The 23,672-nt window shown below is 41.3% G+C and overlaps 1 protein-coding gene across 6 annotated transcripts in view; it reads right to left on the bottom strand.

Annotated features, from left to right (window-relative positions):
- ZNF608 (zinc finger protein 608) overlaps positions 1 to 23,454 on the bottom strand; it is a 108,306-nt gene extending 84,852 nt beyond the window's left edge. For 2 of the 6 annotated variants that reach the window (XM_059693745.1, XM_059693747.1), the window contains exons 1-2: positions 23,197 to 23,454; positions 18,739 to 19,830 (exon numbers count right to left, since the gene is read on the bottom strand). In XM_059693745.1, the coding sequence (XP_059549728.1) occupies positions 18,739 to 19,644 (906 nt within the window). In that variant the 5' untranslated portion in view covers positions 19,645 to 19,830; positions 23,197 to 23,454. Of the gene's footprint in view, positions 1 to 18,738; positions 19,831 to 20,847; positions 21,579 to 23,196 lie in introns of those variants that run through there. The other 4 variants (XM_059693748.1, XM_059693749.1, XM_059693746.1 and 1 more) reach the window with 4 other exon arrangements.
- Between the last annotated feature and the right edge of the window lie 218 nt (positions 23,455 to 23,672).

The raw sequence follows: 23,672 nt of genomic DNA, 5'->3' as shown, positions 1-23,672 counted from the left end.
TCTTAACCTGACTTTTGGAGGCATTTGACACATTTGATCACACCCTCCTTGCTAAAATTTCTTCACTTGCTTTCCAGAAACACCAGACTGCCTGCGGCTATTTCCTCCACAGTGGACTCAATGCTGGCTCCCACCACGGCTCCCTGGCTCAGCCCTGGGTCCCCTTTGGTTCTAACAATACTCTCCAGCCCCAAACTCTGAAGCCCACTTTCCCCGATCTATGCTTCCAGCACTGGCCATCCCATTGGGCATCATCACCTGGCAGACATGGGGTGCATTAAAAATGTTTTCCAACTCCTAATCCCACCCACCTCCAAATTTCTAGATTTTATCCTTAATTCTCATTCTCTCACAACTCCATAGCCAAGTCCTGTCCTCATTGCCTTAGACCAGCCGTTCTCAACCTGTGGGTTGCGACCCCTTTGGCGGTGGAACGACCCTTTCACAGGGGTCGCCTAAGACCATCCTGCATATCAGATAGTTACATTATGATTCATAACAGTAGCAACATTACAGTTATGAAGTAGCAAAGAAAATCATTTTATGGTTGGGTCACAACATGAGGAACTGTATTTAAAGGGCCTGAAGGTTGATAACCACTGCCTTAGACAATCTAAGCACTTCTCACCAATTTCATGATGACAACAAAAATTCATCCTCTCACTGGAACTACTGAAAAGGTCTTGTAACTAACTGATTTCCCTATTTCTCTTCTTGCCTCTCTATAATTAATTTTCCACATAGCAGTCAAGAGCAAGTTTTCATAAACAAATCCAATCATGTCACTCCCTTGCTCAAAATTCTGTAAAGGTTTTTCATCATCCTCAAACTAAAATCTTCACCACGGCCTACAAGGCCATGCATGATCTGGCCTGCACCCAACTCCCAATCCAATCTGCACACGTTTGTCCAGAACACATTCCATGTGTGTTATCTGGATGGATTTAACAGCATGTGCAGTCAGCCAAGAGGGAGACTAAGAAGCATGTCCAGAAAAAAAGTGCAAACATCCAATCAATGAAGAATCCAGGCTTTGGTTCCCCTCAAGTCAGTTGTTCAATCTGTTGGTTGTTTTTTCTCTCCCATCTCAAGTTTATACTTGACACAGCTCTCTACTCTATAATTGGACCTCAAAACCACAGCTACATCAGACCTTGCCTCAACCCTATCTCTTACAGTACAACCAGCCCCTAGTGCCAAAGGTCTTAAAGAAAAGTCAACACAAGTTCTCAACAAGTAGGCAAATGTTCTACTCTGTTTTCCAGTGAACCTCTTCTCCACTGTGCCCTAAGATGTGCCAAGATTTCCAACAGAAAGAATACACAACCGTGTGCTCTGTCAGCCCTCTCCTTAGCTCAAGTCAAGGTATCGGAGGAAATAAAAACTAGCACTGGCATATAAAAGTACAGCATGTGTGATTACAATAGTGAGGGATAGCATCTAGGTTTGTCCAAGTGCACTCAGTGATGCTCGCACAAACTGTGGGGAATTCTGGCCTACTGTGAACTGAGAGGAGGTGAGAGGTACACTGTAAGTGTATCACACCCATTATCTTTCTGACCTGTGTCCTTGAAATTCCACCTGGACCTTGTACATGTGCACGCACAGAATCTTTTTCAGCAATACACATTGCTATTATTTCTATTCAAATCAAATGACTCAGGTATATTAGAAATGTGCAGTGGAAGACAAGACGACTTATATCAGTGGTGCTCAACCTTCCTAATGCCGCGACGCTTTAATACAGTTCCTCATGTTGTGGTGACCCCCAGTTTCATTGTTACGAATTGAACATAATTAAAGCATAGTGATTAATCACAAAAACAATATGTAATTATATATGTGTTTTCCGATGGTCTTAGGCGACCCCTGTGAAAGGGTCGTTCTACCCCCAAAGGGGTCGCGACCCACAGGTTGAGAACCGCTGGCTTATACAAATGCGCATGTATATACTATGTATTATATAACATATATGTATCAACAAATAAGGAAAATAGAAATGTACGACAATAATACTACTCTCAAGTCTAACTCACCCATAGCTTAACGGCAGTGTCAATCCTCAGGGTTTCATTTGCCCATTGAACCTCACTCCTTGCATTACTTATAAAAGTACCTTAAAATATCCACTGTAAAATCAGAAGAAAGGAAAAAAAATAGCCATGTCAGACCCTGTTTCAACCTCATCGCTTACACCTTGTTGCCAGTTTCAAATATCGTAAGAAACAGCTACAGAAAAGAGTTTCTCCAAAACCAGCTTTACAAAGAACCAGCTTTGGGGGTAGAAGAGGTGTGATTTAAGACCCCATAAAAGCTCCCTTGCCTCTCCCCTACCAGATAGTCCCCACATTTGAGCTCCATTCTTGGACCTTTAAAAGTCTTTCTTCAAATCACTATGAGGATCATTCAAAGGATTGCTAATGGAGGGCAAAGATCTTGATAAATGGAGACAAACTGGGCTCTAAGCAGATAGGGACATATCAGAAGGTGAAAGAAAGATATTTTTAAAAAGGAACTCACCCAAGGGGATCACAGCAAAGATCACCTCTGCTCACCTTTGAGCATCTCAAAGATCTACACTTACTCCTCCTCAGGGAGCACCTTCTCTTGGCCTAGATTTCACAGGTTTCCCACAATCTGAAAATCATTAGCCCAGTACAGCTGGCCTGCTGCTTTAAGCTCATTCCTTGTGCCATTTTAAAATTCTGAGGACTCAAGAATCAAATATTAAAGCAATGGATATATGGCAAATATAACACATATAAGTTGAACCCATTTCTCTACATTTTCTGAATACATATTATAAAATGTATTTACATATAAATAATAGGCATTTATCATTCCTGTGCAAGAAATGTGGCCATTTGCTTGCCCTGTAAGTCACGATGCCATAAACCCCAGGTGTTCTACTAGAATAAAGCAGATCTTATCAACAGCCCCATGATCTAGCCTTCTCCTGTCCAGGATACCTTATTCTTCTTCCCTCATTCTCTCCTTATAAGTCTGGGTAATAAAGGGTGTCCCAAAATTCAGGCAAGATTTGAATTTTGCATGAGCATTAACAACAACAACAACAACAAAATAAAAGCCTAATTTTACTTGGTTTATTGAATCAGATTCTAATATCTGTTGTCCTTTGATTTCAATCCCTTCAATTTGATAAGCATTACCAAGTACCAATTATGGCCCAGGAGCAGGGACAATGAAGACCAAGGCTTTGCGTATGTGCCAGCAAAGCCGTGGAGGCCATTTACCCGAAGTGCTATTTCATACATAACCCTATACTGTATACTTTATGAATCAATAAAAAAATTACAATTTTTAATTATAAACCTGTGTCTTCTATCAAAATTACTTCTTGCGTGAATTTTGGGACACCCTTTACAAATAAATTTCACCATAAAGCCCTATTAGCCTACCAACTTCAAAGCTAATTTATTGGCCCATGATTTAGGGCAGGGGTGTCCCCATCTAAAACAGAAGAGGGGTCAATCTCTATCCTGTTAAGCTCTGATTTGCACAGGATGCAACCAGCAGAAGGTCTGGGTAGCTTTTAAAGCATCAGCTCAGATCATTGTATTCATTCCAGCATGGCCATCCAATGAAAGAACTGTGAAGAATAGATTGATGCTGAAAAGTAGGCTGGTCCTTCGACAGCACTAATCACCATCTAACCTCCCCTTTCTGCAAGCTGACTCCCTCTTTGAGCTTCACAGCTGCAGCTTCAAAACAGCAGGCCTCAGAGAGGCCCACAGCTAGGGGATAGGAGCCAAGGCCTGAGCAGAGCGGTATTCCCCAGGGTCTGATGAGGTAACTGCCACTGCTCTAACCAACAATAGCAGCTGACAGGGAAGTGGCAACTTCTTAACACGTTGGAGAGGAAACCTATTTTGAGCCCAGAAAAAGCCAAATCACTTTAAACAGATATACCAAATCATTAAACAGTAAAAACCACTTCTCTTTTTGATCCTATCTGTTCATGTGGACCCGTGGAATAGATTCTGCAAGCTTGTCCTTGACTGCTACATATTATCAGTGATGTGCAACCCATGTGCCGCAAGAATTTTTAAAACATACTATACCTAACTATTTAGTCAGGGCACTGACGTCTTTTCCTTTAGATTGTCAAATAAAAAAAGTGACAACAGCCAACACGACAATAACTATCCGGTGTGAATAAATCAAAATTATATTTTTATTTTTGTCAGATTGGCGAAACATTTTTTTGGTGTGCCACAGAATTTTAATAATTAGTTTATGTGTGCCACGAGATAAAAAAAGGCTGAATATTGCACAGACACATATATTTAAGTATATTTAAGTATACATATCTATATAAATACATAACATACAAATAGTCTATATTTAGTGACTTGTAGTTACTTTTCATTCTTTTTTGTTTAGTTGTTGTTTCCTGCACTCCCTCAAAGGGTACTTTGAAATCTTTCCAGTTTTTACAATTAAACCTAACCATCTGGACTGAAATCTTCACATTCACCAAATTAGTCACAGATTTTGTGGGTAAGCTGAGAAAGTAAATGCTATGCTCAGTGCTAGGATTTAAACCACATCTACCACAGCAAAACACTCTCTCTCCAATAATCTCTCCAATTATGCACGCACATTCAGCTCAAATAACATGGAGGCAACTACACATCACTGCACAGAGTGTTTGTACAGTTAGTGTCACTCCTTAGATCCCGAAGTGAGTTGTAACAGACCCAAAATGCAATTCTTCAAAAACCTTTCAGAATTTATTTTACAGACAAAAGATAAAACAGTATCTATTTTCCCACCACCATTTGACTTCCAATGTGTGCTCACCAAATCCAGAGGCCATTTGAAGATATCTCTATCTATGTATTGAGCACCCGTAAAAATGTCATTTGAATACACTGGGCATTTTCTAGATTTTTTAAGTACAAAAGTCTTCGAACCTCTTCACATTTCACCATAAGTGTCAGAAAAGGAAAATTCAACATGTTTAAGATTCAATATACTTAGAGAACTGCAATCCTACATGGACAGTGATTTTGTGTTGTCATCTAATCACCAGTAAATAGCAGTAGATATTACGGAACAGCCATCTGTCTAAAACTGGACAGGATTATCTGCTGGAAGTTAATCCCGCAGCTGTACCAACTCCAGGTAAGTGGAAAACACTAGTTCTTAACAAGGTAATAATGCACATGAATCTATAGCAGGCGTATGGGTTCATATGCTAGTCTTCCAAGGGAGACTTGAACTAAGCCTTTAAGATGAGGTAAGATGGGAAGTATAGGGTGTCCCAAAATTCACACAAGATTTGCAATTCAATTTAATTGCAAATCTTGTGTGAATTTTGGGACACCCTATACTAGACGTGGGTGTAAGCAGGTTCACAAAAATCATTTTCAAAGCATCTTAAAAAGGTTAACATTTTTCCTTTCATACTTTATGTGAGTAACAAAAAGCATCCACTTAAATGGTACCCATAGAGAGGTTAGAGGAGAAGAACCAGGCACAAGGGGAAGCCTTGTTAGTAAGCAAGAAGCTCACCACCAATTCCCCCATGCTTTATATGCACGTGAACTGGACTAAACTCACTGAAATACATGGTATGTTTAGAAGGTTTTTTTAAACCCTCGGAAGCATTCACATTGTGGAAACACTGACAATTTGATAAAAACAAAACAAAACAAAACAAAAACTTTCCTTCCCAGGGGGATTAAAACTGTAAAGAGATTTCAAGTTTGCAAAGGTTCTAAGCTGTCACAAATATTAACATGAGTATGTTTTTTATCTTGGCACTTCTGTTTCAGTTTGCTAAGTAAACCTAAGTTGAACACATATTAACAGGCAAACACCCAAATAAATCAAATTTAGGTCAGCAGTGGCAGGGATTTACATCTTTGGTAAAACATGTGGGGTTTTTCTGCATGATCTTTTAAAAATGAATTTACACAAATTTAGTCTACTTAATGACTATAAAAGTCATAAACTTTATGAGATTTAAAAGTTTGACATTTTAAAAATTATGTTGGATGCTCACAGAAGTAAAATCCAGTCTCCTCACTAATATATAAAATATTAATTAAAAAGCATTTGGATTGAACAACAGCACATCAAAAAATTGCTAATTTGACAAGGCTGAATCCATTTAGACCTAAATCTTTACACCCTTTTTGTTTCCCCATTCTTTTTACCCTCCTGTTCCTCACCATCACCACCACCCGCGCCCCAAAAAAGAGAGAGATCTGTAAAATGAAAATGAAGCTATCAGCCATAATTTAGTCTCAAAAATCAAGCCATTTCAAAAGGACCATATCAAAGTAGCAGTACCCAGAATTTAGTAAGGAGAAAAACAAATGAGATCATGTTAAGACAATTTAACATACTTTAACATTCAATTTATCTAGTAAGTATCAAGCAACCAACAAGTAATTTTAAGGAATGGGCTTTGCTTTTCCATGGCCAAACAGAATACAAAGGCATCATGGAGAAACAATAGTTGTAAGTATCCTGAGTCATAATTAGAGTGACAGTTTATACACAAAAGAGCACTTTGAGATAAAGGGTTTCACTCCCAAGATTAATGTAAAAATAAAAACTAAATTGGGGAGTGTCCAAATGATACTTCTGGAAAACAACACTTTACTAGTGATTTCCTTACCAGCGGTTCTCAACCTGTGGGTCGCGACCCCTTTGGCGGTCGAATGACCCTTTCACAGGGGTCGCCTAAGACCATCCTGCAGCTGTAACTGTAATGAGATATTTACATTACAATTCATAACAGTAGCAACATTACAGTTATGACGTAGCAACGAAAATAATGCTATGGTTGGGTCACAACATGAGGAACTGTATTTAAAGGGCCAGAAGGTTGAGAACCACTGCCTTAAACCTATTATTCACAAAAGGATTAGAAGGACAGGCTACAGCTACAACGGGAACAAATGCCATGACTCTGGTCTTCTACTGTTAGATACAATGCAGTCCTTAAAAAAAAAAAAAAAGGGCATCCTGAAATTCTGGCTGCCAGGCAGCTGCGCTCCCCTGCCCCTCCCCCATCTTCACTGCCTTTGCAGGAAGAGTTCCACTCTGTTCAGTACCATGGCCCCTAACTAATGAAATAGTGGGTAATTTCCATAAAGGGCCCCAAGTACTCAAGAGAAGTGCATTGTCTACTCCCGTTCCCACACACCTTCTGTCTACTTTTTACTCCCTACCTCCACCACCATCACCACCACCTCCACCACCACTATTCCCAGTCATTTGAACAAACAGGAAAATTCAACAGTAGCCATTGTCCTTCTCTCAGTGGAAAGAACCTTGAATTTTAGCCTCCTAACCAAGCAGCAAAGACATGACAACCTGCCTCCGCCTTCCTCCCTTCTCTCTTTATAGCTTAAGTAGTACACTTGGCCTGGCAGCTCTCACCATTAAAGCATTCATTCCTTCTCCTTTTGTGAAAAAAATGGGTAAAACAACTGAGCATGATCACAAAACATAACACTGGGCATTCAATTCCTATACCTACGACCTCATTCTTTCACCTCCTGGTCCATAGGATTTGGTGACCAAATAAATCTTAATCTATAAACAAATGGTTTGCTTTACAATTAAACTATTCATTCCTTTTTTTTTTTTTTTTAACTGCTTGGCAGCTACCCAACCCAAAGACTTCTAGGTTCTTCCATTATTTAGTGCTCCCAATGGTTAAAAGGCAATAAGCTCATTTGGAGTTTATAAAACTATGCACCATCAACAAAAGCATGTAATGCTTCCAAGATGCACAGTGGCTTCTACTCACACAATGGCGCGCTGTGTGCAGTCTCCCCCAAAACAAAAATGCCCAGCCCCAATTAAGCGCCCTGGGGGCCTTCAAAGCAGTTATGCTAAGTTGCAAATACAGCAAGATCCACTTGAACTCCAACTGTCTTGTGTGATTTTCCTCCCAAGGTAGGAAAAAAGCCTGGGCAGACTGACCTCATTAAAGGGTAATTAGTGAACCCGGGGACTTGAGGGGCCAGCACAATTGTGCCTATTGTGAGCATTTCACTATGGGCAACTATTTCCTTTTTTTTTTTTTTTTTTTTATAACCTAGGAGGTCCCTACAATCTTAAAAGGCCCACACTTAAAATTTTTAAGGTTTTTCAATCTGGCTATTTTTTCTACCAGTCCAGAGGAAGAGGAAAGGAAGCAGTACAAAGAGCACTCCTACATCTTTTTGAAACAATAGCTAAAAGTTCTCAAATAAAATAATTTAAATTTTATTATATATATATATATATATATATATATATATATATATATATATATATATAATTTAAAATAAATTTGTTTTAAATAAAGTGAAATAAATGGTCCACCTCTGGGTTACAGAGATTGAAAACAACCCATTAAAAAAGACAATAAATCAACCATAGAGCTTTTATGATTATATATGACAATGATGTTGAAAGAAAAAACACCAGTTGATCTGTTTACATGTGAAGGGGTTATTTAGAAACTAATACAAAGTAATGTGATCAACATAACCACTTTACCACTTTACCTTCACACCTCTTTAAAGCCCATTCTTACTGTTGATATCAATCTGCCAAGATGCTGAGGACAGAAGTTACTATAAAATGCACCAGTAAATTTGGCTGTTTACATTCTTTACCTTAAAAGTAACACCTTTCTACAAATACTGCACCACAGACAACTGCTTTGGTACTAAACTTCGCCAGTACATGAGAAAGTAGTTTTTAAGGCAAGTAATAAAATTAAGCTAAACTTAACCTTAGCAACCAAGATTTAAAGAACTCTAATATTTACATATAATCAGGTTAATCAATATCTTTGTTTTAAAAAAAATATTGTAAAGGAGGACAGATTTGGGGTAATGACCTCCCTCAAAGTTGAACCAGTTCCAACACCCAGAGCCCAGCGCATTCTCCTCATAGTGGATTATGCAAAGTCACGGGAAGCCATGGACTATGCCTACTGCAGCCCTAACATTCTAACTGCTTCCAGAGGGCTTGCTCTACCGGGCATGGTCAGATCTAGGCACATTTATTATTTTTTTAAATATATATATGTGTGTGTGTGTGTGTGTGTGTGTATATGTACATATATATATATATTTCAGAGAGGGAGAGGGAGAGAGAGATAGAAACATCAATGATGAGAGTGAATCATTGACTGGCTGCCTCCTGCACGCCCCCTACTGGGGATCAAGCCCACAACCAGGCATGTGCCCTTGACTGGAATCAAACCCAGGACCCTTCAGTCTGTAGGCCAACGCTCTATCCACTGCACCAAACCAGCTAGGGCTAGGCACATTTAAAGCCCATTGTGACATCTTTAATATGGTGCTGCCCTTGTATTTGTTAAGCCAATTTTAACCACCCAATTTATTTATTTGGCTTTATAGCTTTTGAATATCAATGAAAGAATTTAAAAGTGTGTAACAAGTCTTTTATGCTCTGGCCAAAAATACTTAAGCTATATTTAGAAGTGAATTTGTATTTGTGTTCCATTAAAACACTGCACTAGGACCCTTCCATTCAACTTGGGCAAACATCCCTGTTTTGTTTATTTTAGAAATACTACAAAATTTATTTGTTTAACTTAAACATATGTAATACATTTTGAGAAATCTTGAAAAGATGGAAAAGGCTTATTAAGAGATGGGGAGGACCCCACCCTTGTTGCTGTGTGTGTGTGTGTGTGTGTGTGTGTGTGTGTACATATATTCCCAGTATTCAGGGCTTTGAGGAAAAAATACAAGTCCTGGAAGTCATACCACACAATTGGAAACACTTCCTCTTAAAGTAATCCAAAGGCTCAAAAAATAAATATTCAAGAGCATTAATTTGTTTCTAGATGTGTGCGTGCAAGTAAAACAGCAGTCATAATGTGGAAATTTCAGTCACATTTTGCAACTAATTGGAAGCAGATTAGAATTCCGCCTCAAGGGAACGTTGTCAAACTAGAAGCTGGAGCAAATGAAGAAAGAGGTAAGGGCGTCGTGAAGAGCTGACAGATTTACAGCGCTCGGGGCTATTAACGGGTCCAGGGAGGGAAGGAGGGCGCGTCCCCGGCGGCGCTGCGCGCCCCCGCTGCCCCCCACAGGGAGCGCGCAGCCGGCGCGGGCACGAGCGGACCACGCCCCCGGGGCCCGCGGTCCCATCTGCTCCAGCCCGGAAACAATAAACGGGGCCTTCCGAAGGGACCAGAGGTCCTGATAAGATAAACCTGCAGACTGATAAACTGGAGCACGCAAGAGTCAGAGGGAGAGGTTTCTTTATTTCCGCAGTGGGGGAGGGGACAGCAAAAGAAAGCAGATTGTGGAGGCTAATACAGCAATGGAGTAATGGAAACAGCTGCTCGCTTTCTACTTCAATGTCTGGCATCTGCTGCGGCATCACGGGAAAGGCTGGTGAAGGATTTGGGCAAGGAATGCAAATGCAGACAATTGGCCAAATGGAGTTTGATGCGGAAAAAGCTCCATTGCTCTGCTTTCAAATCATGTTGTTCCCTTTGGGGCGCAGAAGTGAACAATATTACGGACTCAGATTCCACCTTCAAAGCAGTTGCAGGGTTTGGGAATGTGAATCGCTTTTCAATCAGTTACTTAAGATGTGAAACAATATAAAGGGATAAAGCCTTGTGGTTGGAGCGGCCTCCATTTGTCAAAGTGATAGGCTCATCTTCCAGAGATCTTCACGGAAAAGTTACATGAAGTACTTTTCTGTATGCTTCACTTACTTTGAAAAAATTTTTTTCTTTAAATCACCACCGCTTACTTCTGAACTGGCTCAAGGGACAATTTCTATTTGTTGTGCTTATTTTCTCCTTGGCTGCAAAGATTCATTTCTAATTTCATTTCCATCACAAAAGAATTGGCAAAGAACTAAAACGCAGAAACACATAACTGAAGTGCTGCTGTGCTAGTCATAAGCCTATAATAAAGCACAGATTTGATAGCATTATCCATGTACTGTGGTGAACCACACACAAATAAACAGTTCCCCATGAAGAATGAAAACCCGAGGCTTCAGCCCTTCCAATTCAAACATTATTGTTGCTTTTAACATGAGCCATCCATAAAATCAGCCAAGGAGGTGACAGGAAATCCAAAAGCAAGCTGGTCTGGCTTGCACACACTTTGCCAAAAAAAAAAAAAAAAAAAGAAAAAGAAAAGTTAGGAGATGCTTTCCAACTCATCCCAATGATGTTCTCAGGGAATAATGGGTAACACTGTAAAATCTAGGCATAGAACAAATGACACTTTTAAACCAAGTGAATTCAAACATAAGGTGGATGTAGCAACCAAAAAGACTACAGCCCTTCAGAATGGGGAAGGCTTGCTAAACTAACTACCAACAACTTAGATGTGACCTTTGCACCTTCAGTGACTAATGTGAAAGACAAAAAAAGTGTACCTAAGGCAGCCCAAGGGCCAGCTGTGCTTTCCCAAGAAACCAACCAGGATTTTTCTTTAATCAAAAGGACGAACAATGACTTCTAGGAGTTTATGAAAGTGTGACCAATAGGAACTTTGTCGTCTGTTGCTAATTGAGGCATATAAAAGAGTCCATTTCTTAAAACGTACAACAAACACTTTTTTTTTAATTCACTGCCACATGACAAAAACCAGAATCAAGTTGACTGGTAGAAGATCAGTGCAACCAAAGACCAAGCTATTATTTCAAACTGTCAGGGGAAGGCAGTAAAATTGCTACCAGGTCTCCTTAAGTTACCCTTCAATAAAAAGAAGCCATCAGGGAAATAAGAGGAAAAGAAAACACATCAAAACCTTAAAAGTCCCTTTAAGTAAAATTATACGTCTGTGGCACCATGCCATCTGCTCTCCGGTTAACATAATAAGCCAATTCCACAACCTAAATATCTGCTTTCTAAAATCATTATGTACAACACAAAATATAATCAATATATTTTTAAACTGTAAAAGCTACATTCATCTGGCATTATTGGAATATGCCTAAATGTCCCTGTAGGCACATTTTTCTTAAGGTGCTAGCTGACAATGAGGATTCCCAGGAGGCAAAAAAGCTCAGTGGTTGAGCTAGAATGTCACAGTGAATAATAATCAAACTAGGGAGGGGGTGGGGATGAGACAGAAGAGAGTAGCTTTGAAAAATCAGCAATAGTATTTATTCATCCCTCCAAACCCATTTGTTCTAACTGAAATACCCATTCCCTTTGAGTTCTCTTTTAGCTGCACTGGGGAGGAGGGGGGAGTGGGGAAGGAAGCCTTCTGAATAGCAGATGAGTATTATGTAGTTCAGGGCCTACTGACCTATAAAATATAAGAAGTATTTGCTTTGTAATCACTTCAGTTCTTCTGGCAAAACGGAAAGGTAGTTCTAACCAAAATTTAGAAGATAATACATATCTCAGCTTTAAGAGCAATGTGCCCATCTTACCCTCTGGAATGTCCTTAGACCTCTCAAAATAACATTGCAAACCACCCAACTGCTGGTCAATTGAAGAGCTTAACATCCTTTCATTCAGTTGCAAAAACTTTGTTCCAGTTGCCAAAACCTTTATCTTAAATTAAAAAGACCTTGCAAGAGAGAGCAAGCAATCCCTAGTGAAACTTCAGCTGGGAGAGAGACCTGAAAACCAGTGGACCCACTTACCCTGCAGCAGAGTAAAATTAACAGGGACATAAAAAAAAAAGAAAAAAAAGAATCCCAAACTAGCTCAATGCTCTCAATCCGCTCGCAATCCCACATCTATACATGCAATTCGACAACATTTATACACACACACCTATGCAATACCAGGGTTACAGGGCACCAGTGTGATCCCTATGTTCGTCTATAATGATGACTTAAATCATTCTTGTTCTCTTTCCCTATCTATAACCTTAAATGTACAGCTTAAGAGGGAATTATTTATTGACAACAATCCTAGTGAAGAAAGGTTATTTCCACGATGATGTTGCTAGGAAGGCTAGCCCAGCATTCCTTAGCTCTGGCTTCCATGTTCTACAAGAATGTTAGACTAAGAATAAGGAATTTAGGAATAAACTGTTTAGTATTCAAGCAAAACCCTCGATGTTCCTGACAAGTTCAGAGTGCCGGCAATCAAAACTATGTTGTGCTACAGTAATTACTATGAAAAAACTTCCAGTGCTCAATATTGAAGAACAGAATAGCATGATCCTTCCACCTCTTCTACACCTCCAGAGTGTGTTCAACACGGCAATTATCTCCGTTCAAGAAGCAGAGTTTAAACTGCATTGAAACTCAATTATACCCATGACTTTTTAAACATACACTTCAAAAGGCAGGTTTCATCACATTCAAATCACTGAGCAAAATCTTTTCCCCCACTTATAAAAAATGGATTTCATCTCTCTCCCATGAGACATCTTCAAGTTTAAAAATTATTTCTTTTTAGCTTTTGGGTCCACTTTTTTGCTTTATTAAAGTAGAGGGATGACTGTGAATGATGTAAGACAAAGACAGATCCCATCTGATAAAGACAGAAGCACAGGTCTCCCAAATGTCACTATGGGCCAGCCCAGAGGTGCCACCATTTAAAAAACCAGATCACACACTTGTTAACAAAAAACACATTACTTTGCTACTTTTAAGAATGCAGGGGGACTAGGAGTAGTAGATTTATGATTTAAGTGCTTGTGGCTAAAATAGCTTTCCAATTATCAAGGGCCTCTTAGGAAGAGCAAGAATGCATTATGTGTTAATGACCACAACCAGGGGTCCCTTCTCCACTCTTTTGTCAGAACCGGAGCAGATCCTCCCCGCAGCTTCACCATTAACATGTCTGTTTCCTGTCAGCCCACTCAGAGATAATGTCATTTATCTCAGGGAGGCACAAGCCCAGTTATTAGCTTCTATAAAAGACCTCAAACAAAGGCCGGATAATGTTTTACCCAGGGCTCTTACTAAAAACCAGAACTCAAAAGCCTCCCTCCTAAAAATCAAGGACTCAGAAGTTAGCATCCTTGAAAAAATAGATCCCTCGTTACCAACAATCCTAGACTACAGCTCTTAAGGAGCGTAAGGTCTCCATATAGTAAACACCAGTCCCCTGCCCTATCACCTACAATTAGATTAACCGATAAATGCCAACCAGAGTTGGCCTGTGCGAGCCTTTGCTCCCCTTGCCTCCCCTTGCCTCCAGGGAGCAAATTGACAGAATAATTCAGGTACTGACTAAACAGTCAGATCTTTGAAGAACTGACCTCTCGTTGTGATTGCCTGCAGGAACCGAATAACCATTAGAAAGTGTTCAATGGCTGGGCTTCTGGAAATCTTTTAAATAAAAGTGGAACTGGTTAGAATAAATGTAGAAACATGTGTTTTCACAGTGTTGCTCATATTACTGCAATTTCAAGTTTCTATGAAGTACCAGGTGAACTTTTTTAAATTAAAAAAAACAGACACAGTCAAAATTGGAGCAAATCTCAACCATTCAATCCTTGTTTTTCATGCTGAAAACGAAGAACAGATGGTACTTTCCATGTTGTTTGAATCTGGTTATTGAACACCTCTGTGGTTAGGGAGATTTCTGCTTAGCACTTTCGGCATACATTTCATTTACTAACTATAAAATGCTGCTTAGGAAAAATAAGTCTTTATAACACTCTAATTAAAACCATCTTGCAGCCAAGCAATTTCACTTGAAGAGCATTCTTAACCTCCTGACATCTGGACAATCAATTCCTTTCCCCACCCCCACTCCCAAACACACACCTTTTTTTACAGACTATTTGCAAAGTTATTAAAGTTGCTAAGCATTATTTATCTCCTTTTAGCACTAACTTGATCAGTTGAAGGATTTTTTAAATCTCTCCAGCAAACCCAGCAGCTTTCAGATACTATGCTCAGAACTCAGCGGTGTGCGCAAGTCATGCACATTCTCCAAGCTGCATGGGTTCTCACAGAAGACTTCCTTGGGGAAAGGTCAGCCCCCCTGCACCCACCTCCAAAGCCCTGTTACCCTCTGAGGAAGACCAAAGAAAAGTAAGGAGATGGATCCACGCTGATTGGGAGCCACCCTTAGTTACCAACGTTTTTAACAGCTAACTCCCTTGTGTAGCTTTCAAAACAGTTTGCTGTCTGACAACAATGGACTTTGTTCTTTAATTATAGCAAGTGACCTTTCTGCCCTTTTATTTCACAGTAGATAAACTGCACTCTCTAAGCAGAATTTGTAGGGGGCACTATATATGGGGGAAGAAACATATCATCCACAATACTCATTAATCAAAACATGTTCTTAAACTGCTCACACTCACTTAGAAAATGTGCCAGAAATCCCTAGTGAAGTGTTAAAAGGCCTCTGCAAGAGAATAAAATACAATGAATGATATCCTTTATAGACAGGTCCATTTGCAGACACCACCTTCAGGCTGTTAAGGACCAGCTTAGTGAAAGCAGTATGATATTGGAGAATGAATCTCCTTTCTGAATATGTACTGAGTGGTCAGACCCCTAAGGCACAACTGTAAGATCTCCTTTGCATTTCATGTCTATTCAAGTTATCAGTTGTTTTTAAGAAATCAGCTAGGTATTTTTGAATTTTCCAGCGATGAAATAAAACCATGTAACACTAACCATTTAGCCCAGCTGAAGGCCTGTGTCTGATAAGTCAAAACTGCTAAGACAGCTAAGGAGGATATATGCAGAAGAGCCTCAACACAGGCTATTATGCTTCAAAAGAAAGGCGGGGGAAGGTGGAGAAGCAGGTTTTAACAACCAAAGCCAACACGTCAAATCTACTTATTCAGACATGTCACTGGTGGCTTAACCACAAAATGGGCTATAGAAATAGAGCTCAAACATCTTAGAATTATGGCATGTTTTGATTTTGTACACGTATTAAGGGAGTGGCGACTTTTACAACATACTTGTGGTTTCCACATAAAGGAGTAGAACACTCATTGATTTAATTAGATTTCATAAGGTCCAATTTATCATGTTTTACATGACTTTGTGTAGTGAAGAAACAGAATAAACACACCAAAAATAGACATTTAAGCATGCTGTGAAATTAACCGGTGGCAGCCAGCCTTATGAATCTTCTGTGAACCAGGAAGAAAACACACACACACACACACACACACACACACACACACACACACACACATCCCACACCCTTTGGTTTTCACATTTGGCCCATCCTGAGCCATATCTGATTGCTGAAAATTAACCATCTCCATTTCTGAGGCACTTACTCTTCACAAACCCACATAATCAAGCAAGACTGAAATTAAAATGTACCAAATGTCAAAAAAAAAAAAGACTCAAAGATGCCTCAGTGTTGAAATATTTCTGTCAGGTGACACTTGTCCTTCTAAATCTTTACTTCCTAAATAGGTATCCTCCTATCATTAGAAAGTATTTTCTAAATTGAAGTCTAATTTACACAACCACAAGTCAGTGGAATTGGCAGTTAGTTCCCTGGGTGGCATCTGTGCAAGGGAGTGACAGATCTGTGTGCCAAGGATGAGAGCTTGCTCCAGAGAAGCCTTTCCAGGGTGGGGTGGGGCTGGGGTGGGGAGGGAAGCCTGATGGAACCGTGTCCCTGAGCCAATGTCCCAGCTTGACAGAGAATGGCCAACACTGTGGGATTCCTGCCCCTCCGAGCCATCCCTGAAGCGCCCCTGTGCGCCAACACCAGTGACTTCGTTGGCAGTGGAGTGAATCTAAATGCACTGAGCCCTCTCCCCTCCTCCACCCCAGCCCCATCATGACTTGTTTGCTCTTCATTTATGTAATTCACATGATCACATTTATACCATCCTGACTGAAGATGAGTTACATGGATATGAATAATTTAATTTTTCCATTCTTCATCCAGTTTCCTCTGTGACTGGAAAGTGAAAAGAACACAAAAACTGGAGAAGCGACCCCACGCTCTAATCTCAGTTGCCATGACAGCAGCCTTTGAGATACTGAAATGTTCCGATTGCCAGCTAAACAAAATTGTTGAATGTGAACATTTGGCTGGAAGATTAAAAGGCTAAGGGGAATGCAAAAGGGCAGTACCTCCCACATTCCACGCAGCAGTGAATCCAATCAAATGGCTCTGACTCCTTAACCACAGCCATTGTGAGCACTGGATTAGGGCAATTCATCTAGATAGTTAGAGCAGATTAGAACTGCAATTTGCAGACTATTGGCAACAAAAGTAAATGCCCTACTGTACTAAGTAATAAGAAGACTTCAGAACGCCTTTTAGCAGAAAGTATGCAAAACTACACATTTAAACATAAGAATTTAAACCTGAGTTTTAAAAAATCCCATCGAAAGTCATCAACATAAAATGCTGTCTGACCAAGGGGACAGGAATAAAAAAAGTGTTCAGAGGATTTTCGTGATTTTGGCATTATCTACACCTTCATCAACTTCTAAAGTCATCAAATCAAAACTTTATTCCTGTACTCCAACTTAAATCTTGACCACACGAACACGGGTGTACAAAGGTTTAAGTAGAGAGCAGCGAATCACTGTACACAAAAATAATTATCCAAAGACATCTTACAATTCTGAGCAAGTTAGAAATAGCAAAAATCAAACTATTTAATGAGCATATTTCCAAACAACCATGCCACAAACCACATGATATGAATTTTGCTTCTGCAAGGCACAACCTGTAGACTTAATCTCAAGATTAGTTGCATAGAAACATCACTCACACCCCCAGCTCACTCCCAACCTGCCCAGTGGACAGAGCACCGTCAGTCCTGAGACATTACTCAATGCACAACAATCACCAGGCCAGTAAGTCACAGGCCTCCAGCACCCAGCAGCAGAACACTGGGCAGTTTCTCAAAGGCGGTGTGTAACTAGACTTAGACAATGACAAAGATGGGCGGGAGGGTCCATATTGCCTAAGTCCACCATCCAAACTGCTCAAACGCAACACATAAGTCTGGTCTCCTTTGGCTATGTTAGCACATTTCAGGAACACCAATCTACCAAATCTATTTCACTTTTTTTTTTTTTTAAACCAATCTTTCAGCTCCCTGGTCAAACTACAGATCTTAAATCTCCAGCTAAAAATTGGGCGAGGGAAGAAGAGTAGAGTCCTACCTAGCGGCAACCAAAACCATCCCAGTCTTTCTACACAGTTATGAAACCAATGACCCAAGGACATGAAGGTTGAGGTTTAATTCAGGACCAATAAAAGCCACCCATCCAAGGATGAGATCCTTTGACTTTCTGGTGAAAGTGACCAACGGAAAAAAAAAAAAATGGATTGTGGGTGGAGTGTAAATTAGCATCCTTACATACCTCTCCAGGGAGGGACCATGAACCCTGCACCTAAGGACACATTACCAGAAATACCAGGCCATGTAAATTAAAACAGAACACGGTTCTCCTTAGGGGAGAAACCAGGACAAGAGTCAAGTGGGTACATGCACAGGCTTTCTATTAAAAGCACACCATGGCTGGCTGGCTGGCCGGGAGGCTTCTGCAGGGCAAAAGGCACTTAGAACACCCAGCCCTCCCACCTGGGCACCCAAACACCAGCACCACAAGCAGCAGCAGCAGCAGCAGCAGCAGCAAGAGCTAAACACTGCACCCAAGTAAGCTCCCCCACACCGAATGGTAAGGGAGAGGATGCACGTAATAGAAATCTCACAAGGAACCAAAAGCACAAATAAGAAGTGCAAGGCACACAGCGGCACACCCCTCACACACACCCACACAGAGGCACACAAAGAGGAAAGTGGGAGATCGAGGAAGGCGACTTTATCCTACCTTCTCCGTTTTCAGTTTCTTGATTCGCCTGTGGTTCTCCTCCTCCTCCTCTTCCTTCTTTACCAACATACAGTTTCCCATGAGCCCTGAATCCGGGGCACTTTTGCTAACTTCCCCTGCAGCCACGCCGCTGCCACTCCCAGCGCCCCCGCAGTGGAAGGGGCTCGCGCCACCTCCATTGCTCTTGGCCCCAAAGCCATAGAGGTGCCCCCCAGAAGGGGCCTGGCCGCCACTGCCATTCTGGTGGCCCTGCAGCAGGTCGTGCTTGTCCTTCCTGGATTTCCCCGCATCCTTATCCCGCTTGGCGCCTCGGCTGCTCTGGCTTTTACCTGGTTTCTCCTCCTTGCTTTTCCCGCAGGAGGTCGCCCCCGCGGTGACAGCGGAGGTGCCGGTGCCGGTACTATTGCCGTTTGGGTTGCCGCCGCCGCCGCCGCTCACACTTTGACCCAGCGCTGAATTCATGCCAGTTGCCTCTCCAGGGCGCCCTTGGACTTCCTGCCTCTTGCCAGTGCTGCTGATCTCGGGAATCCCATACAAGGCAGCAGAAGGCAGAGATTTATTAGCATCCTTAGAAGTTTTACTCCTTTTCACTTTTGATTTGCTGGTCTCTTTGTGTGAATTCCCCTGGGGAGCAGAGGGCTGAACAGAAGCAAATTTTAGGCCATCAGCTAAGGCTGCAGTAGCACCGGCCCCACCGGAGGCCAGACCTCCACAATCCTTCGAGTTGCTACTGCTAGTGGTATTGGTGGAATTATTCATCTCAAATTTCTGTCTGTCCTTCTCCAAATCAGCGTCCAAATCAATTATTAAATTTCCAACCCCGATTTCCCAATCATCACCACTGTCATAAGTATCAACCGTATTTGGATCCACACCTTTTCCTGCAGTAGAAATGTTCACTGACATCCTGAAGATGAGCTCTCTAGAATAAAAATCCGATGAACTTTCCTTTGGAGATGAGGGGACATTCGTTTAGCTCCGCTGGGCTTTCTCTTAGGGGAAAAAAAAAAATCTTCTAATCTTCCTCTTCTTTTTCCTGCCCCAGGAATGTGTCCAGGGATTTTACACCCTTCAGTCCAGGTCCACCTTTTCCTGTGAAGGGGGGAAAAGTCGAATATTTCTTGTCTGGGTGTTACCAGAATAAAAAAGGATTAATACTGGGGGAGTCGGTAAGGGGTACAGGGAAGGATGGAGAGTAAAGTGGCTCATGTATTGTCTCCACAGTCCAATATCAGGTATAAAGGAAAATAACCAAACCCCAAAAACATACCCACGACAGTAAGCATCTTACAGTAGCTAAAAAAGAAAGTCCCTTTAGCAACAACACAAACAAAATCACTTTTTTAAAAGCATTAAAATATCTTAAGGATCTGAGTCAATTCCAGGTTTAAAAAAAAAAAAGGAAAGAAAAGAGCTTAAGAATTTTTTTTCTAGCACATACAAGTGATATCTCAACCCCAGACACACAGCACGAACACTCAGACAAGAGGGAGGAACATGGTTTTAAACATCCCTAAGCATGTCCCAGATCTTGCAATTTAAAAGAGCAGACCCTGGAAGTTCTCTGAGGTTAGTTTCAGAATGATGTTGCTATATTTTCCTTATTTCTAATTTTATTATTTCTTTTTACAAACTGGGCATTCTGGGTTTTGTTCCCAGTAAGGAACAGAAAGAAACAACCAATAATCCACCCCCCCCCCATACACAGCCCCTCCCCTCCTATCCTTTCTTCCCCAACAGTTTATACAATTTTATTTTTGAAATACACACAACATGTCTTTAAGAGCATTTCTCTATAGAAAAGACAGTGTTAAATAAAAAGTGAAATATCTGCCTTTCGATTAAAAAAAAATACATCTAAACAATTCTACCACAGTCCCAAGTCACAGACTTGCTCAATCTGTTAAATATGGTGCTACTGACTGTACAGGGAACCTGATTAAGACATACACTCTAAGTGATCTGCGCCAAGGTGGCCTCAATGACCGCAAATGAGTGTGTGTTTGACAAAGATCAGTTAAAACGGTTTTTAAAGGGATCAGCCCCTTTTTAACAGTTGATTGTCAAGAAAAATAAATAAATATACATACACACACAGACATTGCTTACCTTTAATCCTTTATCATTTTTTAATTAGGCCAGCAAATCAAAATGCCTTTCCCACTCCACTCGGCAAACAAGCTTGTGCCTCATTTTACTTAAACACCAAATGATCAAGAAGGAAGAAACCAAACAACACATCTCAGCCAGAATAATCACTCGATAACATTATTCCACCTCCCCACCCCCCTTTTGGCAAACGGATCAGGAGTCCTTTTCTCCTTAAAAAAAAAAAAAAAAAAAGTGTCACTGTACAGCTGGAAGATAATGTTTCACATTCATAACAGAAGCACCAAAGGTTTTTTTTTCCTCTTAACAAGCATCGAGAATAATTGTGTTTTTTTAAAAAAAGAGAAAGTTTAGAGAAAAAAAGTTTTCCCAACTTCTCATTCCGCCTTCAGTTCCAGACTTCAGAGTCACCGTGATCAGTAAGTAATGATCCCATGTAGCAAACCTACAGGCGTCCGCTAGTAACAAGACAGAATGTGCTAACATCGGGATAAATTAGTGAAAGGGAAGAAAGAAGAAGAAGAAAGGACTGAAAATCTGGGCTGGATTCAGCCTGTTAGTCGGGAAGTGGCATTTTTCCGCCCGTCCTGACAGATTTGATTTCTTGAACTAACTTAAGAGGAAAGGAGGGGGAAAGAAGAGGGGGAGCAGGAGGAGGAGGAAGAAAGGATGGGATGAGTCGCGGAGCCAGAGGAGAAAAAGAAAGGTGTGGAGGGGGAGGGGAGCAGAGGGTTCAGCGAGCGGATGAGCCAGTTATAACAGCTCTCGCTCCGGGCGGGGGGCGTTGGGGTGGGGAAGGGAAAATAACGGCGTTTAAAATTGGTTCAGCCTTCGAAACCTAAGGGATGTGATGTTTTCCTGTTTTATGTTGTTTTAAGAAAAAGGAACCGAGTTCCTAGTATAGTCCCCGCGGGGGGAAAATCCGCTGTCGCTCAAGCCAATCAGTCAGGCGGTAATTCGATAATTAGAGTAAAAAAAAGATTTTTTTTTTTTCAAGCGACCTTCTCCAGGACAGTGTTCCCCATTTATAGTCACAGCAAACGGTGCGTCTCCCTTTTATTTATTTTTCTCTTCTCCTCCTCTTTCGCCCACCCCCTCCTGTGTTTAGTCAGATGGCCCGGGAGCTTGGCTTAGTATTTTTAATTAGCTGGCGTTTGGAAGCTAAAAGCAGTAATGAATTGTTGATGGATTGGAAGTGGAGAGTCGCTTTGCTGGAAATGTCGGGGCTGGGAGAGGGGGATGGGCGAGTTAGCAACAACCAACCATCTAAAAGGAGCGATTTTGTTACAGTGCAAGCCTTTCACATCACGTGAGGATCAAGGGCTCAATTGGTTGTCGTGAGAACAAAAATGGTGACAAGCGTATCAAGAAAATACTGATCTGCTCTTTAAAAAAAAAGCTGAAGGTCTCTCCCCTCCCTCCCCCTGCACACACTCTCCCCACCGCCGCCTACCCACCCACCCCCTGCAGTGGGCGCAGCTACAAGTTATGAATGTGAAACATTTCTCGCAGATCTAGGCTCTCGGAAGTTCGGAAGGAGTGAAATGTAATGAGCACGAGAGCAAAGCAGATGTTTTAAAGAAACACCTTATAAACCTTTCCTCAACTTATCTCCAATTTGTAGGCTTTCCCAAGGGGCCAGGGATAGGGACGCCTGGGCGAGGGAGGGAGGCACCTCGACGCTACTTTGGTTTTAGGGAACCCCCTCCTGTCTTAAACAAAGAAAAATATTTTGCTAGCTCCAAGCCAGGTCCTGTAATAAACACACCATTGTTACTATTTGTGGGTTTGTTTGGGTTGGGTGGGGCTTTTTTTCTTCTTCTTTCCTTAATGGTGTTTTGCTGCTTGCTTTTTTTTAAGGAGGTGGAAAATGGTCCTTATCACCATTACATGTAATGGGTGACTATGCCCTTGTTTAATATTAAATTATTGGGCACGAGGATGTGACAGGAGACTGAAATCGTCTTGTTTTGCCCTTGCCCCCATTTTCCTGGCTCGGTTTGGAAGGTCTTGCCCAGCGAGGCTAGGAGAGGGAGGGGTGGAGGTGAGCCCCAGAATGGACATTGCAGATCAGGATATGTAACTGTGTCACTTTTCTTCTCCTTGGGTGACAGCCCAAAAGGTAATTTACTCTAAGTTACCCCGAGTGCCCAGTCAAGCTTAATTTGTGTGAAGAAGTTACAAATGCTTCACCCCCCACTGGCTAAAATTCACCCTTCTTGGGTTGTTGTTCTCAATGCAAAAACCAAGCCCTGTAACTAGTTCCTCATTTCAATGCATAAAACTCGAACATTCCCCTGCATGAAGCCCGCTAAGTGCTCCAGAGACACACCACGCAACCGTACTTACGGTCTGTATTGGATCGAGTTGACCTTTTCCTTCTAACTGCATTGAATGTATTTGGTGGCAGCCGCTTTATTTTGGAAATTATAATCTCTTCAACAAATTTATTATTAAAGAAGATGGACCAGCAAATGTCACAGACTGTCCTGTGTATTTTTTATCAAAGCAAAAATTAAAAGAAAAAAAAAGAAGAAAAAATCCCCCTGGTGCACACGCACAAGCTTGTTCTGCAACACTGAAATCAGGACTGAAACACAACACACACGGGGGAGTGGAGCAAGAGGAGCTCTCAGCCTCTATACCTGAAAGGGACTTTTCTTTGTTCCCATTGCCCTTTCGCACTGGGCCAATCAGAGAGCAGCTTTTATGAAACTGGGCTCTCTCATTGGCTAGCTGCTTTCTCTGGGCTACTGTAGGGGGTTGAGAAATACACACGTATAAAACACACACTGAGAGCGGGTGGGGGTGCGGTGGGGGGTGGT

This window comes from Myotis daubentonii, chromosome 4, assembly GCF_963259705.1.
Source record: "Myotis daubentonii chromosome 4, mMyoDau2.1, whole genome shotgun sequence".
Taxonomy (NCBI): Eukaryota; Metazoa; Chordata; class Mammalia; order Chiroptera; family Vespertilionidae; genus Myotis; species Myotis daubentonii.
This window is presented reverse-complemented; position numbering and strand designations above follow the sequence as displayed.